The sequence below is a fragment of the Macaca mulatta genome, chromosome 7 (genome assembly GCF_049350105.2).
Source record: "Macaca mulatta isolate MMU2019108-1 chromosome 7, T2T-MMU8v2.0, whole genome shotgun sequence".
NCBI lineage: Eukaryota > Metazoa > Chordata > Mammalia > Primates > Cercopithecidae > Macaca > Macaca mulatta.
In genome coordinates, this window is record NC_133412.1 from 38,032,138 (window position 1) to 38,054,278 (window position 22,141).

Consider the following 22,141-nt stretch of genomic DNA (forward strand, 5'->3'; position numbering starts at 1 on the left):
TTTGGAACCTATGTTATGAAGTGGAACACAAATACTTTTTGTCCAAATTCAGTTCACAAACCTCAAATCTACTAACTGGGCAAACTCGAATCAACTGGATGTTGGGATGGAAACGCTCAGCTAAGTATTCAGTTTTTCTATGGAGTTCACAGGTCCTCACCATGAACTGTGGGCTTTAAGACTATGCAAATCTTCTTCTTTGGAGGAACTGACTGGCAGGGCCAAGTGCAGTCCATTTATTTTTAATATGATGAGACAGAGAAATCCTGTTAAGCTTAGGAGGGCTTGGCTCTAGCTGAGCAGGCTGCCTCTAAGCAAGGCAAATGCTTCCAGACAGTACAGAGGGATTTTTACTTTCTCAGACTGACTGATCTTGAAGACACTAGATGTTATTCTGTGAGAATGGGTGGAGAGGAGCAGTGGGGATAGGTTTTAGCACCCAGGGTTCAATCTTTGCCTTTCGCTTCATTGCTATTTTATGCTGGGATCACAATATGAGAATCCTGGATGTTTTCTCTAATTTTCTTTTCCTCTCCCATACTTCCAGCTTAGTCTGTTTTCCAGGTATGAGCTGCCTTGTGGAACTGGTACACCTGGCATTTGTGTTTTCAGATTGTTTTATGTGATTAGGTTCTTCTGTCCCACCCTATCCCCCAACCTGTCTCCCTCTAGTCTCTACTTACAACTGGTCTGTAAACGCCTGGAAGGTGAAAAGCCTGTCGGCACACAGTAGGTCCTCAATGAATAGTTGTCCCTTAATTAGCCCTTTAAGAGGCCAGCACCTGTATTTTAGTCATGACCCACTGCCGGCAAGGCTTCTGTCTGAGATAGCTGGTAGGCTTGGTAAGCTAAGCAATGAATCTTCCAGTTACTTTGTGAGTACTACATTATCCCTTTTCCTGACTGTTTGCCAATGGGCAGACAGGATCTGGATGAAGGCCTACTAAAAGAACTTCAGTGTGGCTTCTTCTCACATCTGTCCTAATGGAATACCCTGCCAGCAATTGAAATTATAACTGCCGTGAGTCACACTGTGAGTCACATGGGTTGCCACAGAAACCTACTAACTATATCACCAAAGCACCTTCCATTAGCTTTGCCAAGAATGGTTCCTGAGTTTTCCTGGACTGTGAAAACAATGTGGGTGAGCCCCAAGTTTGGGGTTGCTAAGAGTCTACAATAAAAAAGGATGGCCTCAAGGAAAGGAAAAAAAAGGAAAAAATAAGGTTATTCTAGTTTTTGGATCTCCTGAGTGAATGGCAACCATTGTGACAACTTGTTGGGTTCATTTTGTGATATCAACAAATGCCTATGGAGAGGAGGTTGAGGCCTTAAAACTAATTTTCTCTAAGTCAAATTCAAAGCCAAGTCTCTGGGGTGAAAAGTGAATACATTAACCTATCCCATTTTAAATGATTGCAATAAACACTTTTTAAAATGGATGCAAAAGATTAGTTCTCAAAGAAGTATTTTGATTTGTGCTAAAATATTTTACTATTGAGATCTAAATCTTTTTATAAATAACACAGTGCTTTAATTTTATATTATAAGTATTAGCCTGCTGCAATCAAACATTTGAAAATGTACTAGATTACCTTTTAATGGCTATTCATGTCAAATGAAAATATTTTAGAAGGTTCAGAAGCATATCTTGTTTGGGTTTTTATTGGGGAAAATTAACAACTCAAGTTGGGAGTAAACTGATACATTTTTCCTGACTGCTTTCACTGAGTAACCTGTGCTTTTCAGAAGCTTGTATCTGTCCCTCAGTGTGGGAGAAAGCAGGCAGGGCAGGCTAGGACAGGAGGTACAAGGACTGTAAACAAGGATGAGAACAGAAGGAAGTAGCAATGGTCTGATGCCGCTGGAAACGGTTCAGGGGCCTACCAGATATCTTTTGGGTCTGTGTTGTGGTGTCTGTCTGATATATGTCCTCTAAGGTTAGGACTCCACGATGCTACACTTCCCAGTAGCTGGAAAGAGCTAGGATGATTTGTTGCATCTTTTCACGTCCATATTTATCCTCTTGTAACATTGTAGTGAATGCAGAAATATCCAAGAAGAATTAGATTAAGAATTCCGGAGTGAATGACTCCTTGTCCTTGGCAAATAATAAAAACCAAGACAGCAGCTGATTCCAAGAAAATGATACTTATCTGCATGGTGGCTATTTCAGCAGGAAAGAGACCAGAACAAACTTGTGAAACACCAAAGCAAAGCAATCTTGAAGGGGTCCAACCAAATACATGTGCTATATAATCACCGTGAAAATTAAATTGAAATTCCACACCACAGTGTAAAATTGATCTAATATTAAAAACTCTCTTTTATGTTCGCACACCAAAAACCAACAGCAACATTTCCTATCAACAACTGAAGAACATCACAAATATAAGAATTCCCGGAACAATCTGGCCATGAGAAGCACAAGAAGTCCCAAAGCTTTGTCTTCTTCCACTGGCCAACTAAATAGAAAACAAACACTTAAGTACCCTTTTCAGGAACTTAGGAGAAACTGAGTTCTCCAAAGACTATGTCCATGGACTCCTCTGAAGCTTAACAATCAAATTTCCTTTCATGGGAATTTCTGGCTCAAGTCACCCAAAACATTTTTTTTTTTTTAAAAGGAACAATACCTGTGTGTTCCAGATAACAAGGTGGACTAAAATATTATCTGGTGTCACAACTATTCAGGTTCATTTTGCAGTATGTGCACCTCTGTCCCGTGTACCTGTGAGCTGACACTCTGGTCTGATAATATATTCTGCAGCTGTACATATTAATTTGTAAGTTGAACAATCTCTCCGTGAGGGCAGTTAGGAAACCAAGATTGAAACTGATAATGTCGGGTGACTTCAGCTGTCGATGATTATGTAGTCAAGTCTTGACTAAGGTTTCCAGAACCCTGGCTAAAAATGGAAGTTTTGAGACGGTACAAAAATGAATTCATACACTTCACTGATAGTGAAACTTCTTGAAGAACAGATGTCAAGATGATTTAAGAGGAGCTGGAATTAACATCTTAAAAAAAATGTATAGGCAAGTTAGGACAGTTCAGTTTTCAAGAAAAATTCAACAAATGCTAAAGAAGAAGTCATTTGGGTGACTGTTATTAGAGAGAAAACTGATTGATTGTCTTTCTCCTCACAAGCTGTGGGCCCTGTGGAGATGCTAAGATCAGAAATATAATGGGCTATCTGCTGAGCTGGATGACAAAAACAATCTCCATGTTCAAGTGGCACGGAGGACTCCCACTAACATGTAACTTGGACAATTCAATTCCTCCTTGGCATGTGTAAAGTTTTGTGTCAACTGTGTATTCAAGTGCTATTCCTTCCAATTTGTCTTTGGGCCATTTTTATTCTGGGCCCTCTCCCCCAAATCATGAAAGTAAACATCAACCAAAACAGTATGATTTCTGATCCAAATCTTTCTGTCAATTATATAAAAGAAGCTTTAAGTCTATCTACGCTGACTTTAAGCTTAATGCGTAAGAATTTTCTTGCTGATTTTCATAGTTAGAAATGCACTCAAAGTCCACCCTCTGTGGTTATATCTTGATTTTGTATTAAAGCCAGTATAGCTGATGAAATTCTTTAAGCCTTTGTGAAAAGACCCACCTGGTTCAAGTGTCTGTTATTAGAACACCAATTTTTCCTCCCTAGCCACCACTCTCATGCTGTCACCTAAGTCCTTCCATGAATTGAAACTCAACCACAGGTTATTGTTTCTGCAATAGGCCAAGAAAATTATTCTCAGGGATGACAGTTCCTCAAATGTCTCTCTTTACATGGACTGTCTGTATACTAGGTAACATCTAGGTCTCTGTCTATGTTATCTTATTAGTTGAGATGTACTCTTTATGTCCAGTGGAGCTGAAGTAGTGGTTTTGTCCACTTATCTAAGAGCCAAGTCATAATGCAAATAGTCAGTAGCTTTCTGTACATTGCCAGGTGGCCAGGAGTCCATACCCCAAACCACCATAAACAGTAGGCACAATCATCAGCCCCTGTTGGGGAGAGGCCCAGGACTGAGCTAGCAGAAAGACTGAATTACTTACCACCTCTAGAGTGGGTCCCTCCGGGCCAGGGACGAGCTCATGGGCAAGGCTGTGCAAGGAAGCGCTCTGTACCATGCCTGCCCTGCGGATATACAGAGGACTTCAGTCTCCTGCACTGTCAATCTCTCAGTCATCATGAGCTCAATTATGCACCGACAACAGCAAGAACAAGAACAACAACAACGACAAAACAACCCCCAAAAAGCTAAGGGTCACAGACTACCCTGATGGAGGGACAGCCAACTGGAACTGTGCATTGAGAGATGGAGGTGCCATCCGGATCATGTGTCTAGTACGGGCCTGACCTTTTCATTATTCCTCAAGCAAACATTCCATTGAAGGCCATGAGAGAGCCACGTGGAGAGACTGCAGGATAGGGCCCTCAGAGTCAGGCAACTTCTCATCCAATTTGATGTTTTTTGGTTTTTTCTTTTTTTTTTTTTTTTCATTTTTGTTTTCTACAAATACAGATAGACAGACAGACAAACCCAAGAGCAGATTTCAAGAATCAACTGAGGCACAAGATAAACTACTTTGATGTAATACAGATGTTTTTCCCCAAATGTTTCACATGAAATAAAAAAATTTAAAGTGTAATTAGGAAAAATTGGGGGATACATCCTTGTTGTCCCTGTATTGTGCCATAAATATCTCCACTGCTTGCCTTAGAAGAATGCCCAAACATATCTCATAGGTAGCACGTATCCGTGGTCTAAAATAGTCATCAAATTCTAATGACACCATTAATTCAAGCCTAAATAATATGCTGGTCAAGTACAGTGAAAGTTGACTGCCTGCATCAATGATGTCTTGTTTCATCCTGAGGTTCAAGGCACAGTCAAACATCATTGCTCAGATTGCAAATCACAACACCTTACATTGACGTGAGTTTGTAACTTATGGTGTAGTTCAAATGAAGGCAATTGATGAAAGCAGTTGAACCTGAGAAGTGGGATGAATACAGAGCATAAATCCAGCACACGTTTCCACATCAAACTACCGATGCCATTTATCAGGCCCTCGCAGGCCATGCCCGTGGTCGAGCAACAGCGCCTCTATTCCCAGTCAGCATCTCTGCTCCACAGACATGAGTACGAAACGGCCTAATTTGTGAACTAGTGGTGAGGAAAAGCAGACCAAAGTTTAAAAGAAATCAAGGTGATGTTTCCTAGAAACATACCAGCTCTTCTAAGAAGGATCTAGAATAAGGGTGATCAGTAAGTAATTGATCCTCCTGGCTAGATTTCATGATTTTTCTAAAGCTTCATGGCTTGAAACACTGGCATTCATCAGAATATGTCTCTAGCCTCTCTCTTCAACACACACTCAGTACAAACAGGTGGAGATGTGCCACTTCCGACCACCACAGATTGAAAAAAAGTGACCTCTGTTGACCATGGATCACAGCTGAAACATTAGTTTATACTTGAAGGGTCACAGCAGCCAGACATATGTGAATTCCAACTCTTCTGAAAACTTTGGACAGAAAAAAAAATGCATTACTTACATGTATGTGTCTTCTTCGTTACTGAGATACCTGGAAGAGAAGAAACAATAACACAGGTTACAAAGTGCCCTTGTGTGCTGCTTTGAATGTCCATCATTCCCAGAGTGCTCAGGAAGGCATTTAGTTCAGATGGTGATGTAGAGGCAAGACCAGTTTTAACATTGCATGGGAGTGTCACTACACCAATCCCAAAGCCATGCAACCACGAATGACGAGGCAGCGGCCTTCACCTCCTGGTTTAAGAGGTTCTGTGGTAAAAGTGGGGAGCATGGACAGTAACTAAACAGTGTTAAACAGGGTGTGAGGAGACTCTTATTTTTTATTTTAAGTAGGGGAGACGATCATGTTTATAGGCAGAGTGGGAAAGATTTAAGGCACAAGAGAACAATGTCAGCCTGCTCAGAGGAGGGGAAGATGAGCAACAGAGCAATTAATTTGCTATGGCCATTGGTTCTGTGTTTACTCTTTAATGAAAACGACCCTTCCTGCTCCCAGGGAGCACAACTTTTAATGGTGAGGGGGAAATACATCCACCAAATGTACCTATGTGTCTGCACTCATTAAGGTCAGAAAGGGAATCACTGCTGCTTCTCTATAAATGGCTCCCAAATGTTTCATACAGTTGAAACACAACTGAATGAAATGTATGAACACAAACTACGAAACCACGAGCGATTCATGAGTCAGCACCCTTGATATTTCAGGATGATTTATAGGTAGCAGGTGACAAATAGAACTAAGCAACATTTGGCACAGAAGTCCCGATAAAGATAGCATGAATGTATGCTTTGATGCAAACAACACTATCTCCATTTCAGAATTACTACATTTTGAATCCTTTATGCTGCATTCTTCTTGGGAGACGTTCTTGAGACTAAGTAGGCTCAAAGTCATAAAACTGTTGACATTCAGCCTGTGACTAAGAGTCGTGGTAAACCTTGAAATTTTTTTTCTTTCAAGTTATTAAGGGAACTATTTAACCCTCCTTTGGAAAGTAAAGATTGTCGAAAAATTTGGCAGCCACATCAGACCTATTACTTAGCTAGGGAACATGTCGTACAGGGAAGAAATCTGTTATGAAAATCCACGGCAGACATTTTTTAAAAAGTTGGTTCCAAAGTTGTGAGCCAAGACCAAAATCACACACTTGCTCCCCTCAACACTTTCCAAAGGACTTATTTAGGGAAGCTGAAATTACACAGCCCGACTCAGATTCTTCTCCCCAACCCCGCAACTTTTATTGAGGAAAACTACTGTTTTGTTTGTTTGTTTTTGTTTTTGTTTTTTTAAATCATGTTTGAGTTGGCTTCATGAAGTGAAGTTAGAACTTTCTAAAGAAATCCTTGAAGACTGTCTCACATGAAAACTACAAAAGCGTTCTAGAAGTTTTTGAAATAACCTTTATCGTGGGATGGGAACTTCCCCCAGCAGCAGCAGGGAGTAAAGTTTAAAATCTGAATACAATTTGCAACTCCAGCTCATGACACCAGCACCAATAAACTGATACATTAGTGCACTTTCAGCATTATGAGAGCTATATGTGTATTTTCCTTAGGAAATAGTGCTTTCTGTAAAATCACTTTGAAGAGAAAGTGCTTAGGCTGTCTCTCCTGATTATTCAAAACCTCCACACAATTGGATTTAACACAGCCCAAAACAGACCTATCTATATTCGCTGAGTGTGGAACTATTTTCTCTTTATATCCAAAGGCCTGATGAAAATACCACTGCTTTGACTTTTCTACTTAAATTTAGTATACAGCGTGATGCAGTGTTCTCATCAAATATTTTCATGACGATTACATTGATAATAGATTTTGAAAATCTTCCCGAGAAAGCTGCTTGATCTCGGAGGTCGCAGCAGCTGGCATGGAGCTAAAACTTTTCATTATCTGTCTCCAGGAGGAAGCATGACTCTGGCAACAACACAATCTCTCAGTCCCTCAGTTTTGTTTAACTGTCAATTAATAATCAATATAAATAATTGGGAGCTACACTTATATTGGAGCTGCTGCCAGATTTAGTAGATAAAATACAGGCTACCCAGTACAATTTGAATTCTGATGCTAATTTGTTGTTTATCTTACATTCAAATTTAACTGTGCATTCTGTATTTTATCTGGCAGCCTTAACCTACACAAGAAGAATGTAAATTATATTTATTATAGCCAATGAAGATATACCAATCAATTAATAAACACATTTTTTATGGAGAAAAGCTTAGAAGACACACTCCTGACACAAGAGCAATATTTTTAAAAATTGCATTACAACTCCTTAATTATGGAGCTATGACTGTGCATGATATTTAATTTTTTTAAACTTAGGCATTCTGAAGACAGAAGTCTATTTCCCTAGAGAAAGTGAACAAACAAAAACAATACAAACACACAAAAGGCAAATTTAATGAAAAAAATCAGAAAATGTATTGGAATTCTCTTTGTTCCTCTGAAATCTAACTTCTTCATGGAAGCTCTAGTACTTCATAGTAAATGATTCCATAGAAGTACCAAAAAAAGCAGAAGACATCCTTTTCATTTCACAGTTGGGGAAACTGAGGCTCAGGAAAGTTTAATTGGCATAATAAAACATTTCTCTGTGGAAACTTATATTAAACTGGAAGTACACTCATGGCAAATCTCTACAATCTGTAGATGTATCCTCAAAAGAGTAAATACTCAAATTTTACTCCTTGGAACATACCACTCAGCAGTCAGCTCTGTAAATAATTTAAACCCATGGGAGTGCCCTCAGCCGTATTTAAACCAGGAAGACTCATCCTGAGTTTGGGTGAAAGATGTACTGAGATGCTGATGCAAACACATAGAAACCACAGTCTCTACTACTAGAAGAGCATACTGAAGTGAATCTAGAATGTTCTGGAATATTCTAGAACATAATATTCTGCCAGGAATCCAGCTGTCTGAATTACCCACACTTGCCTGCCTTAGGCCTTCATTCGCAGCAGGCGTGTATGCCTGGGTTTGCTACCAGCAGCCATTTTCTCACCCTTAAATAGGGATGGGTCTCCCCTTTTCTTTTTCTCATTTTCCTAGAGGTTACAAGATTCCTGTTTTTCTCACCAGGAAGAGTTCATCCTCAGTGAGCTCACAGCAGTCATACATTGCCAATGTTTGTCCTCAAGTGGAAGGAGAAGGCCTTCAGAAAAAAAATCGTATGCAAACCTAATGCTACCACCAGCAGTAGCTCTGAATCAAGATTTTTGGGAGAATTAGGCTTACTACAGATAAACTACAATAAGTCTCAAGGAGGCAAATAATTCTAATTCTACTGAGGAATCAAAGAATAAAGGCAGCTCTTAAGGTAACTAGATGTGGAGTCAAACTGACCTGCGCTTGCATTTATAGCCCACTTTCCTGCTTCTAGGCTGACAGAACTTGAGCAAGTTACTTAACTTTACTAGTCCTGAACTTCTTGGTTTTTAAAATTGTATATAATCATGATGACCCTTAAAAGACTGCTGTGAAAATTAAAGGAAATAAGGATGTATGAAGAGCTTTACAAACTGGGCAGTGTGATACAAATGACTTTGGTAAGGGGTAGGTAACTCACATAGTATTAGTTTAACCAAACTGAATTACAGTGTGCTACTGAAAGCTATGCCGTTGCTACTCATGATGTCCCTCAGTTTCACACTGACTCGTGGCCGAGCACTCTGGTTCTCAGATCAAGTATTCTGACTAGAAAATATCCTCATATTTGACGGAAGAGAGCATGAGACAGAGAACCAAGTTCCTTAAAGTAAGTGTACTCTATTCTAGATCTCAAACTCCATTCTCTTTACTCTCTAAAGTCAAGGGAAAGAGCCTGATATGGTGGTGGGTACCCGTAATCCCAGCTACTCGAGTGACTGAGGCAGGAGGATAGCCCAGGAGTTCAAGTCCAGCTTGGGAAACATAGTGACACCCCGTCTTAAATTGAAAAAAATAGACAAAAGGAAGCTACCTACTCACTAGCAAGTGGCTGCATTATCCAAATGGGCCGCTGATCAGCACAGGCAAGGACTTTGGTCCCCACTACTGAAGGGCATCGAACCAAGTCCAGCTGTTGTGCAGGTTTTGATTCACTTCCAAATGACTGGGAAGAACACCAAGATCCTTCCCCAGAGATTCACAAACAGACCACGAGCAGGGTAATGCTCTCTATGGAGACAGGGACTTGATAGAGTTGTGGTGAATGACAGGGTGCAACCAAGTTTCTAAACCTAAAATACACATACACCCTGAGCCCGAAGTGAACGCAGTGAATGACTTGGGCAAATCATTTAACTTCTTGGCTCTTAGTTTTCTTATATGCAGAATGAGGTAGTCAGTGACTTTTTTTTTCTTCAGGGCAGGTTCTCAGTGTGTTGCCTAAACTGGAGTGCAGTGGTATCATCATAGCTCACTGCAACCTTGACCTCCCAGGCTCAAGCCATCCTCTCACCTCAGCCTCCCTAGTAGCTGGAACTACAGGCATGTGGCACCATGCCCAGAGAATGTTTTCTATTTTTTAGAGATGGAGGTCTTGCCATGTTGTCTAGGCTGATCTTGAACGCCTGGCCTCAAGCAATCCTCCCGCATCAGCCTCTCAAAGTGCTGGATTAAAGGTGTGAGCCACTGTGCCCAGCCAACGTGATTTCTTAATTTGCCTTCCAGTTCATCAACCAATGGCTCCTTGCCCTGCTTCTAAGCTATCAAACCAAACCACATCTTTCCAAGCAACAGGCTGTTAGATCTATTTCTCACTGTAAGAAATCCAATGTAGCTCATAATAAAAGGTAACCCCCTGAAACTTTTTTTCTTCTTGCCTTTAACAACCAAAGAAGAAAAAAGGCAGTGCCCACAAAAGGTTATATAAGTAAAAGATGCACTTTTCTTGGGTGATCTTTAAAAATTATCTGGGCTAGAGAAAAATGGCACCTTTTGATAAAGCTGTAAGACTCCTTCTATTTTACCCAGATCACACACACACACACACACACACACGGCAGGTGTATTTCCAGACTTGCAGGTAATGCTTGAGCACAATTTCTAACTTAACAATATGACAGAAGTTTTAAATTGCCAATTAAACTCCTAAAACTAAGAGGGCTAAAAGGCTCCATAAATATTCGGTCCAAAGCAAAGTCGGGCTTCTAATATAGCAAGAATGCTTGACTCTCTTTAACTGGCCATGCTTCAAAGTAAAGCAAAGGAAATGTCATGAAAATATCACAGATTTAGCACTGCCATGGTTATCAGTAGGGAAGTTTCATTATAGTCATCCCAGAACAGAGCACTTCAGGAATGTAAGCTGGTATTTCCCATCAGTGCCAAATCTTGGACCCATTAACTTTCTTGACGGACCTCTAATTGTCTCTTGGTTTATAGGCAATTCTCTGGGTATCCAGTTAATTTTTCTTTTTTTCTTAAGTAAGAGTTGGCATTTTTCCTCTTCCCAAATTTGGCAATTACCAAACTAGCATTTCCAGAGGCCTTGCATCCTGGACAAGGCTCTAGACTTAACAAAGATGCCACTCTGCCACTTCACCAGTATTCAGCCTGTGTGCCTTCTTTTGTCCTCTCTTGCAACGAGAAAACAACTTTTGAGATAGAGAGATTATAAACATGAAAAAATTCTGTTAGTATTAAAAAACAGGCTGGTTGTGCCGGCTCATATCTGTAATCCCAGCACTTTGGGAGGCCGAGGTGGGTGGATCATGAGGTCAGGCGTTTGAGACCAGCCTGGCCAACATAGTGAAATCCATAGTCGCTACTAAAAATACAAAAAATTAACCAGGTGTGGTGATGGGCGCCTGTAATCCTAGCTACTTGGGAGGCTGAGGCAGGAGAATCGCTTGAACCTGGGAGGTGGAGGTTGCAGTGAGCTGAGATCGTGCCACTGCACTCCAGCCTGGGTGACAGTGCGAGGCTCTGTCTCAAACCAACAAACAAACCACTCAAAACCATGCCATGTAGATTTCCTTTTATTTTAAAAATATGTCAATATTTTTACATTGCAAGTGACTGTGGCAGGGAGGAAGAGATGTGTTGAGTGATAATGAACAAAGTCTTGAATTGGCCCAACTCATGTCTCTACACCAGTCTTGCACATTGACTCCTCCTTTCATTCCTAGAAAAGGAGGACTCCAAATCTGAAGGCTTTCACAAGATTTATTCTCCCTCCCTGCAAGATGTCTGAGTTGTTCTCTCACTCATAGGTGGGAACTGAACAATGAGATCACTTGGACTCGGGAAGGGGGACATCACACACCGGGGCCTATTATGGGGAGGGGGGAGGGGGGAGGGATTGCATTGGGAGTTATACCTGATATAAATGACAAGTAGTTGGGTGCTGACGAGTTGATGGGTGCAGCACAGCAACACGGCACAAGTATACATATGTAACAAACCTGCACGTTATGCACATGTATCCTAGAACTTAAAGTATAATAATAATAAAAAATAAATAAATTAAAAAAAAAAAGAAGACACCTATTATTTAAGCTATGAGAGCTTGGGCAAATAGCTTAACTTCTCTGAGCCTTTCTTTTCTTATTCCATAAAATGGGAATAAAATTCTTAAGACTAGGTTTACAGTAAAATGTAAGATAATTCACGTGGGGCACAGGATATAGTACTTCTTTCCCTCTAAAGTATGTTTCTTATTGCATACACCTTGCGAATACACTTTATGTTAGATAAACAGAGAGACAACCCTTGATTTGACACAGGCAATACCCATTAAGGCACTGTTATTAACCGGGATAATCCCGGAAGGCAGCATTGGAGAGCTCAGGAAAGAATTTTCCAAATAAAACCCAAACACTTAACCCACTCCCTGCTACATTCTCAACAAGCACGTTGCAAAGGTTATCCTCTCCTGGATCCACTGCGCTCTCCTGGATCCACTGCGCTCTCCTTCTTTTTTTTTTTTTTGAGATGGAGTCTTGCTCTGTCACCCAGGCAGGAGCACAGTGGCGCGATCTCGGCTCACTGCAAGTTCTACCTCCTGGGTTCACGCCATTCTCCTGCCTCAGCCTCCCAAGTAGCTGGGACTACAGGCACTCGCCACCATGCCCGGCTAATTTTTTTGCATTTTTTAGTACAGATGGGGTTTCACCGTGTTAGCCAACATGGTCTCGATCTCTTGACCTCGTGATCTACCCGCCTCGGCCTCCCAAAGCACTGGGATTACAGGCGTGAGCCACCGTGCCGGGCCGTCTCCTTCTTTTTGACTTCCTCATTGTGAGGAGCTAGCAGTTAAAACGGCACATTTATATGCAGTGTATGAACACTAGCTAAGAAACGAGGCCCAGAATTTAGACTTCTGTTTTTGAATAGCTAATAATTGTTTTCTAAAGAAAAAATATCACTTTGTGCTGGCCCTATGTCCCCCTCCTCCTCAGTTCTGAGTTGTCCCAGGAGACTGCTCCATTCTACGCATAGTCAAAAAAGAAAATCTATGCACGAGGCGGATCCGGAACACAGCCCGAGTAGGGCCTCGCCAAACAAAATGATGTTACAAAACAATGTCCTTGTCTAGGACAAAAGAACTATTAATGATAATCAGTACATATTACTGAAAGTGCTCCAAGTAATCTTTGGACTTTGTTTCAAAAATTCTTAATGGACACTAATGCTTAGAGTTCACTCAAAAGAGAAATAAATTATGTGCCAGGGTTGCAGGGACCAAGGACAACACGTGGAAGGCATCAAAGCATTAGCAATGTTACGACAATCAAAGATTTTGTAATTGCATAAAAAGCCTTTAAAAATCATTTAGATATACTAATTATGAACATTAATAATACTGTAATGGGAGGTTTCTTTTATGTTCGATTTGAGCCTAGGTTGAGCTGTTTCGGCAATAATATTTCAGCTCTTTTACCAACCAAGGTGCTTTTGACGCCATGAAAAAAATTCCATTTTAGTTTGAAAAATGGTTATGGGAATGGATAAGAGGATTTTTTCCTGTTTTTTGAATTCGAAAAAAAAAAATCTGTGATTGCTCTCCATCTCCAGGTCATATTTTCTGACATTAGTGCCCAGAAATATCTTTTAATTTTGGACAGGCAGACCAGAAGTATGCCCTCTTTCAAGTCCTGCCTTTATCTTTAACAAAACAGTTCCAAGGACAAAGCCTCATTCCGGGTTCCCCAGCAAAGGGAACATAAAGAGACCATCAGTCTATCTGAGAAAGAAATCTTCAGACAAAACTTATTTGGGAAACATCCGTCTTCTCAGAGATTACTATTCAATGAACTATGAAAAGTCCGTATGTAAGGAGGGTAATTTCTCTTGTTATTTACTGGCCCCAGTGTATGATTAGGACTCATGCAGAGTAAGAATCATGAAGAAGCCTTATTTTTCCAAACTGATTTCCTTTTATTGAGTGTCTGTATGGAAAATGATGCTATCCATTAGATATTACCTGGTTGATTTAAATTTGATCTTGGAGCTCTGAGGGCAGAAGTGTGAACTGATATCAACACTTTGAGTTTAGCCTTCTAGAATTGAGCAGTTTTATCTTATAAGTGAATAATTCAGCTCGGGTAAACATCAGCAGCTTTCACAATGCTTTTCCAGAAATGTTTTACTTTATGTGCCTCTGCAATCTGTTAAATCTGTTTATCTTTGCCACTCATATGGGCAGGTACGGACGTGAACTGTCTGTGGGTGACTTGCCTGGATGTGGCTATAGCTGCAGTCTCCAAAGTCGAAGCTACCAGAACAGGTTGGATAAGGATGGCCCAAAGATTATGGAGTTGCTGGCCCCTAAGCAAGTCAGACATTATGGGAAGTTTGAATGTATCATGCCCTTGGATAGACAACCTAAATCATATCTCATCGACCATAGATCCTGGTCAGCATACCAAGTCAAGGCAAGTAAAGACAGAAGAAATATCACCTGGTCTGCAGCTCCCCCCAAAACAAAGTCTGCTACTGATGGCAGAAACATAGATAGACCAAGGGTATCACTACATTACGATGAAGGAAGGAACAACCCCATGCATTCACTCATTCTTGAATCACCTAGAGAAGAGAGGGAATCTGCCAAAGTGGAGACAATGGAAATGCGGTTCTAAATTTGGAGGAAATGAGACCCACTCTCAGATCAGTTGAAAAGTAAAAGGCCTAGGATCCAATGGAGTATTAAACAAATATTTAAAAGTAGAGAGGTGGGCCGGGCGCAGTGGCTCAAGCCTGTAATCCCAGCACTTTGGGAGGCCGAGACGGGCGGATCACGAGGTCAGGAGATTGAGACCATCCTGGCTAACACGGTGAAACCCCGTCTCTACTAAAAAATACAAAAAACTAGCCGGGCGAGGTGGCGGGCGCCTGTAGTCCCAGCTACTCGGGAGGCTGAGGCAGGAGAACGGCGGGAACCTGGGAGGCGGAGCTGGCAGTGAGCTGAGATCAGGCCACTGCACTCCAGCCTGGGCGACAGAGCGAGACTCCATCTCAAAGGAAAAAAAAAAAAGTAGAGAGGTGGTGACCAGTTATTCCCTAATATATAGAATATCATGGGTCCATAAAGAATTTCTTAGAGTAACAATATTATTAACATTTTGAAGAAGATGCATGAAAAACTGATTAAATTATAAATTAGGAAATCATAGATCATTACTATTTGTAGCCTCTCTACTCCCTTCTGATCACAGAATTTTAGAGAGTTTGTCTGGATTGGTGATTGCTGGATAAAAACTCAAGAAAAGAAAGTAGCCATCAAGATACTTCTCTTGGGAGGCCAAGGCAGGCAGATCATTTGAGGTCAGGAGTTTGAGAACAGCCTGGCCAACAGGGTGAAACCTCATCTCTGCCAAAAAATACCAAAAAAATTAGCCGGGCATGGTGGCGCATGCCTGAAGTCCCAGCTGCTCAGGAGACTGAGGCACAAGAATCACTTGAACCCAGGAAGTAGAGGTTGCAGTGAGCAGAGATTTTGCCACTGCACTCCAGCGTGTGAGACAGAATGAGACTCCGTCTCCAAAACAACAACAACATACTTACCTTGCATTCACAGATTTTATGAAGAAAAACTTGGTATTGTTAGATTAGATATATAAGCTATGTTCTCATATGGGATTTGAGAGTCAGCAAATCTGGATTCTATTCCTAGCTCTGCCACTTACCAGCTATATAATTTGGGGCAAGATAATCTCTCCAAGCCTCAGTTTCCTCAGCACTAAAAGGAGAGGAAAAAGATTTCTTCTTTCATTCTAAAATTCCACCACTAGAAATATAGCTGTAGGAATTAATCATGAATATACACAAGATTCATCATAACATTATTTATATCAGCAAAACATTCAAGGGAACACCCAAATGTTAGCAGTAGAGGATGGCAAATAAAGCATGATATGTTTACCGAATGGAATACTCTACCATCATTAAAATAAAGAAAAATAAATCACAGACAATGATGTTCCAGCTGCATTACGAGAAAAAAAAAATTCAAAGTCCCAAAGCATAGCATACCATTTTGTCAAAAATGAAAACAAAAATGTATAGAAAAAAGACAAAAAATACATACACCAAATTATTGAGAGTAGTTATCTTTGGGTGGAGGAATTATGACTGATTTTCCTTTGTCTATGTTTTCTAAAATTTCTATAATACATCTGTACAAATAAAATTTTAATAAGAAAGAAAAATTAATATTAAATAACTATTCCACAAGGTTACTGTGAAGATAAAATGAAATAAAGAATGGCAACGTTGACCAAATATTGGTTTTTAATATTGCAAACATCTCTCCATGACTGTTAGGAGACCCAGTTGCCTATAGCAAGTACTAATTGCATTATCCTTTCTAGAGAACCCTTTGTGTAGTCTGAAGTGAAAGTGTGATAGCATAGCTGGCTACTTACAGGAGGGCCCTATGGTGATGGATAATCTGATAATACTTGCCAAAATGGTAATCGTAACCAGTATGCTGATAAAGGTCTGAAAAATAAGCCTTGCTTAGTGCGTGTATTTTATGTAGTGCTCTAGAATGCAGTGAGAGACCTAGGGGCTGACATGAACAACTTTTGACTCCTAGGAAAACCACCATCCTTTAGCTACCAGATAGGTGTCTGCTTACGCCAATGACTGTAGGGCATATGACTACGGTGTCAACACATACTAGCAACCAAAGGCCCGTGGAGACCTCTGCAGTACAGGTGCTACCTCAGAGACTGATCACAAACCCCTCAAGGCAGGAGCCAGCCCTTTCATCAGGACCACTTGAGAAATCTCCAGGACTCAGTGCCCTGTAACGTAAAGAGGAGGATCCCTGGAGTCTGAAAAAACCAGGTTGCAAGCCTAGCTTCACCTACCAACTAGTCATTTCACTTGAGGCAAGCTACTTAGCTAGAGCCTCAGTTTCAGTATCTGTAGGATGGAAGTAAGGATACCTTTTTCATAAGGCTGCTGTGCTTATCAAAACGTATAGGCAGTGCAAAGCTGAAAGCGGTCAGCTGTCAGTGAGTTCTGTTATCTAAGCAATGTTATCTGATGGCAATGCATCTTACAAGAATGCACTGGAATGTTCCATAGAGAAGGGAAGGAAAAAAGGCCCATATGTCCTTGGTTTGCGACACAAAGGTGGCCTTGAACTTCAGAATAAACTATGGGTTCTTTTTGAGATTGATATACCTTGTTATATTTTGATTGATTTCAACTAGCACAGTTCTTCTCTTTTAAATTATTCTTTTTCCATTTTTCTTTTTTTACATTTTAATTTTAAAAAGGTTGTAACAGGTTGAATTGCATCCCCCAAAAAGACACATTCAAGTCCTAACTCCTGATACCTGCGAATGTGACCTTATTTGGAAATCATATCTTTATAGATATAATTAAGATGAAGTAATACTGGTCCAGGGGCCAGTCATCTGAATACTTGAACTAAGTATTTAGATTTACTCTAAATTTAATGACTACTACCTCTATAAGAGGAAGGAGAGGGAGATCTGCATTCAGGGACACAGACAACACATACAGAAAAAGGCCACACGCAGATGGAGGAGGGATCGGAGTGACGTAGCTATAAGGTCAGGAATGCCAAGGATTTCCAGCAACTACCAGAAGCTAGGAGAGACAGGCTTCAGGAACTTCTTCCCTAGAGCCTTCAGAGGGAGCAAGGCTCTGCTGCCACCTTGATTTTGGGACTTCTAGCATCCAGGACTGTGAGAGAACACATTTGTGTTGTTTTAAGCCACCCAGGTTGTGGCACTTTGTTACCACGGTTGCATGAAGTTAATACAAAGGTCCAGGAAATGTTATAAGTGTAAGGTGCCTGGAGGTAATACTCTGGGATCTTCCAAAAACAGACTGCAGCTGTTTTCTTGCTACCCCACCAAATCCATTCTCCCATTCCTCCAGGGCAGTCAAGCTTTAGATGGACACGTAGCCATCCAGTTAGAGGCTGTAATTCCCAGAATCCCTTGCAGTTGGGTATGGCCACAAGACTAGATTCTTACCAGGACATGTGACCAGAAGGTGTCATGTCACTTCCATGCCACTTAAAAGGAAGCTGCTCACGCTGGATATCCTTTCTCCCTCTATTCCCATGGACTAGAACTTGGATAAGGCCATAACCCAGCTCCAGCCATGTGGGTAAGGCCACCTTTGGAGACAGGAGAGAGCACCCAGACAGGACCTGTGAGCAGAGCTTCCTTGGCAGCCTCCACTGGCTCCAATACCACAGGAGAGAGAAGCCAGCTTCTACCTCATGAAAGTCACTGTGTTATTGAGTCTCTTTGCTACAATAGTTTTCAACCTTTACCCTAACAAATACACAGGGTTAGGAAATAGCTAGTTTATAGATTAAAATCCCCAAATGTTAGATCTGGAATAGACTAAAGAAATTGTGCCTCTCTCTGAAAAAGGACAGCAAACTGGGACTCAGAGGGATTAGGCAACTGGTTCCAAGTCAGCCAGCCAATTAAGAGCAGAGCAAAAAGTAGCACCCTACACAGCAGTGGCTCTGTGGGCTCTGAGGTCTGGACGTGTTGAAGTCTTCCTGTTACCATACAGGACGCCTCTGCTGGACCCAGGAACAATTTCACTAGTCTCACTTAGAAGCTCCATGTAAGCCAGATGACTTTTTGAACTATAAATCTGATCACATCAGTCTCCTGCTCAAATTCCTTCCACAGTTGAGACGGTCCTACATGAGCCAGCCTCCCTGGTTCTCCAACCTAGTGTCTCCCTCTCTGTCTGTCTCACCCATCTCATTCTTCCACACTAACCATCCTAAATTTTCTCGAAAGCTCTAAGCTTGCTCCAGACTCACATCCTTTCTGTTTGTAGTTCTCTCTGCCCGTCTCACTTTCCCTCCACTTCTCCACAGGTCTCCTTCACATCCATTCAGATCTTTGCTCAGCTCTCATCTCCTGCTAGAATGCTTCCCAGCCAGCTCATCCACAATCGCTCTCGCCATTCTCCACTTTGCTTTACTTTGTATCTTCACAATAGTTCCCTCCTCCTGACATTCTATTACATAGTTGTATGTCTTTCCAACAATTTCAATTCTTGAAGCAGGTACTTCCCATCCTTGGTTTATCACTGTATTTGTGATGCCCAGAATGGTACCTGGCACACAGATACTCACAAAACATTGTTGAATGAAGATCAGAAAAAATTGTTAAGTGAATGAAGTTGACTCCCGAAAGCCACACATCTAGTTTACCGATAGTGACTCCAAAGCTCCTGGAAGTATGTAGAGAAGACAAGAGGAGTATAGAGGGTGGGACAAGTGCTAACTGAGAAAGTCGGGGGACACCTAAAGAGAGGTTTGCACAGCTGAAGAGAAACCAGAAGGCTACGGACAAAGAGTGAGAGGGGAGAGAACACACGCTAACCCCAGGACCCAAAGCAAAGGTCAGGCAATCAATAGAAAAGTTAAAATGGCACTTTTAAATACTTGTGATAAAATTGATTTGGTCATTACCAGAGCTGAACACAGGGCATGCATGCCTCATCTGTTAGAAAGATCTTTATGATCTTGTTAGCAGATCCCCAACCCAGAAGCTGTAAAGGTTATAACCCAACTTGTAAAACTAATCTCATACTGGCTCTGGGATAATAAAGAATCTACAGAAAGCTTTCCCGTTAACTATATGCTACCTACAGCAAGAAGCCGGGCTTGCGTGGCTGGCTTCTCCTACATGGCAATTCAGGATGACTCTCCCATTTCTGAGATTGAGAAAGCTATTTTGGAAACAGTGATTTCAATATGCATAGTTCTTAGATACAACAACTTAAGAGTTTAACTTGAGTTTAACAATTTCTCTCCTATTCAAAGTGATTTTATAATAAAAGTCAGCATGCCATGGCCATTGAATTAAGCTGGGATGAGTTGGAATAGCAGTTTGGCAAAACTCTTTTTGGCAGATTTAAAAAAATATATATTTTATTTTTAAAGACAGCTCTGTTTTATATTTGCATAATCTCAATTGTAAATAGTTTTTTATTATTATTACTTATTTGGGTCTTTCTTCCTAAATAAAACAATGCAGCATCTTTCTTGTCTAATACTCTTTTGGACCACATGGCAGGTCTATGGGGTAGTACAGAAAGGAAAAATGAGTTCATGCAACATAGCAGGTCCAGAAAACAGAACACAGTAACAATCACAAAATATTTCTAAGCAGCCTTGTAAAGGAAACAAGGGAGAATGTAAGAGCACCGGGCATTTACTTTTGAGCAGGATGCATGCTAAAATATGTAGAGAAGAAATGATATGATGTCTAGGGTTTGCTTTAAAATGCTTTAGCAAAGGGAAAAAGGGATAGATGAAGCAAGTGTGACAATGTTGGTTAGGCTGAATCTGGGTGTTGGGTACAGGGCAGTTCATTCCACTGTTGCCCCTCTTTGCATTCATGTTTGAAATTTTCATAAGAAACAATTCAAGCCAGTAAGGGCTGACTGGAAAACGTTAAAAAAGGTTCAATCTCTCTTAAACTGTCTGAGTGATCCCAACCAAAAGAAAGGTCAGGACCAGATGGATTTACAGCTGAATTCTACCAGAATTTGTAGCTCTGGTAGAATTCAGCTGTAAATCCACAGAGCTACAAAAAGGAGCTGGTACTGTTTCTTCTGAAACTATTCTAAACAATTGAAAAAGAGGGACTCCTCCCTAACACATTCTATGAGGCCAGCATCATCCTGATACCAAAACCTGGCAAAAATACAAGAAAAAAAGAAAACTTCAGGCCAATATCCCTGATGAACATTGATGCAAAAATCTTCAATAAAACACCAGCAAACTGAATCCAGCAGCACATCAAAAAACATATCCACCATGATCAAACTGGCTTCATCCCTGGGATGCAAGGCTGGTTCAACATATGCAAATCAATAAATGTAATTCATCACATAAACAGAACTAAAGATAAAAACCACATGATTATCTCAGGAGATGCAGAAAAGGCCTTCAATAAATGTCAACATCCCTTCATGTTAAAAACTCTCAATTAACTAGGTATTGATGGAACATACCTCAAAATAATAAGAGCCATTTATGACACACCCACAGCCAATATCATACTGAATGGACAAGAGCTGGAAGCATTCCCCTTGAAAACTGGCACAAGACAAGGATGCCCTCTCTCACCACAACACAGTATTGGAAATTCTGGCCAGGGCAGTCAGGCAAGAGAAAGAAAGAAACACTCTTTCAAATAGGAAGACAGGAAGTCAAACCGTTTGCAGATGACATGATCCTGTATCTAGAAAACCCTATTGTGTTAGCCCAAAAGCTTCTTAAGCTGATAAGCAACCTCCTCCGCAAAGTCTCAGGATACAAAATCAATATGCAAAAATCACAAGCATTACTATTCACCAACAGTAGACAAGCAGAGAGCCAAATCATGAATGAACTCCCATGCAGAAGTGCTACAAAGAGAATAAAATACCTAGGAATACAGCTAAGAGGGGAAGTGAAGGACCTCTTCAAGGAGAACTACAAACCACTGCTCAAGGAAATAAGAGAGGACACAAATAAATGGAAAAACATTCCATCCTCATGGATAGGAAGAGTCAATATCATGAGAATGGCCATACTGCCCAAAGTAATTTATAGATTCAATGCTATTCCCATTAAACTACCATTTATTTTTTTTCACAGAATTAGAAAAAACTACTTTAAAATTCATATGGAACCTAAAAAGAGCCCCCATAACCAAGACAATCCTAAGCAAAAATAACAAAGCCAGGGGGCATCACGCTACCTGACTTCAAATTATACTACAAGGCTACAGGAACCAAAACAGTTGGAAGCACGTTTTCAATCTACTTTCTGATTTCCTCATCTCCTTCTGTGATGTAAGTAGTGAAGATATTGTTGGATCCATTTTTCAGTGAGGAAATTGGGTGTCAGAAAGGTGGAGGGGCATGTTTAAGGTCAAATGGTCCCTGTAAGGCAGAGCTGGGCCAGAGCTCAGTCAAAGGTTTTTGGTTCCAGTGGCCATTAAACTTGTTTCCTCCTCCTCATTGATATTGGCCCAGTGATTGAAGTGCTCCTCCCATGCCCACGTCAAAAGCCAAGGGTAGCCGGCAAAAAGATGGAAGATGAGCATCTGAATTCTGGCTCAAAGAGCTCCC

The 22,141-nt window shown here is 40.8% G+C and overlaps 1 protein-coding gene across 1 annotated transcript in view; it reads right to left on the reverse strand.

The window, feature by feature from the left end:
* Positions 1–22,141, reverse strand: part of RORA (RAR related orphan receptor A) — a 744,325-nt gene that overhangs the window by 188,630 nt on the left and 533,554 nt on the right. Inside the window, exon 2 of the mRNA XM_015142369.3 lies at positions 5,568–5,597. Coding sequence (XP_014997855.2) covers positions 5,568–5,597 — 30 coding nt within the window. The remainder of the gene's footprint in view (positions 1–5,567; positions 5,598–22,141) is intronic.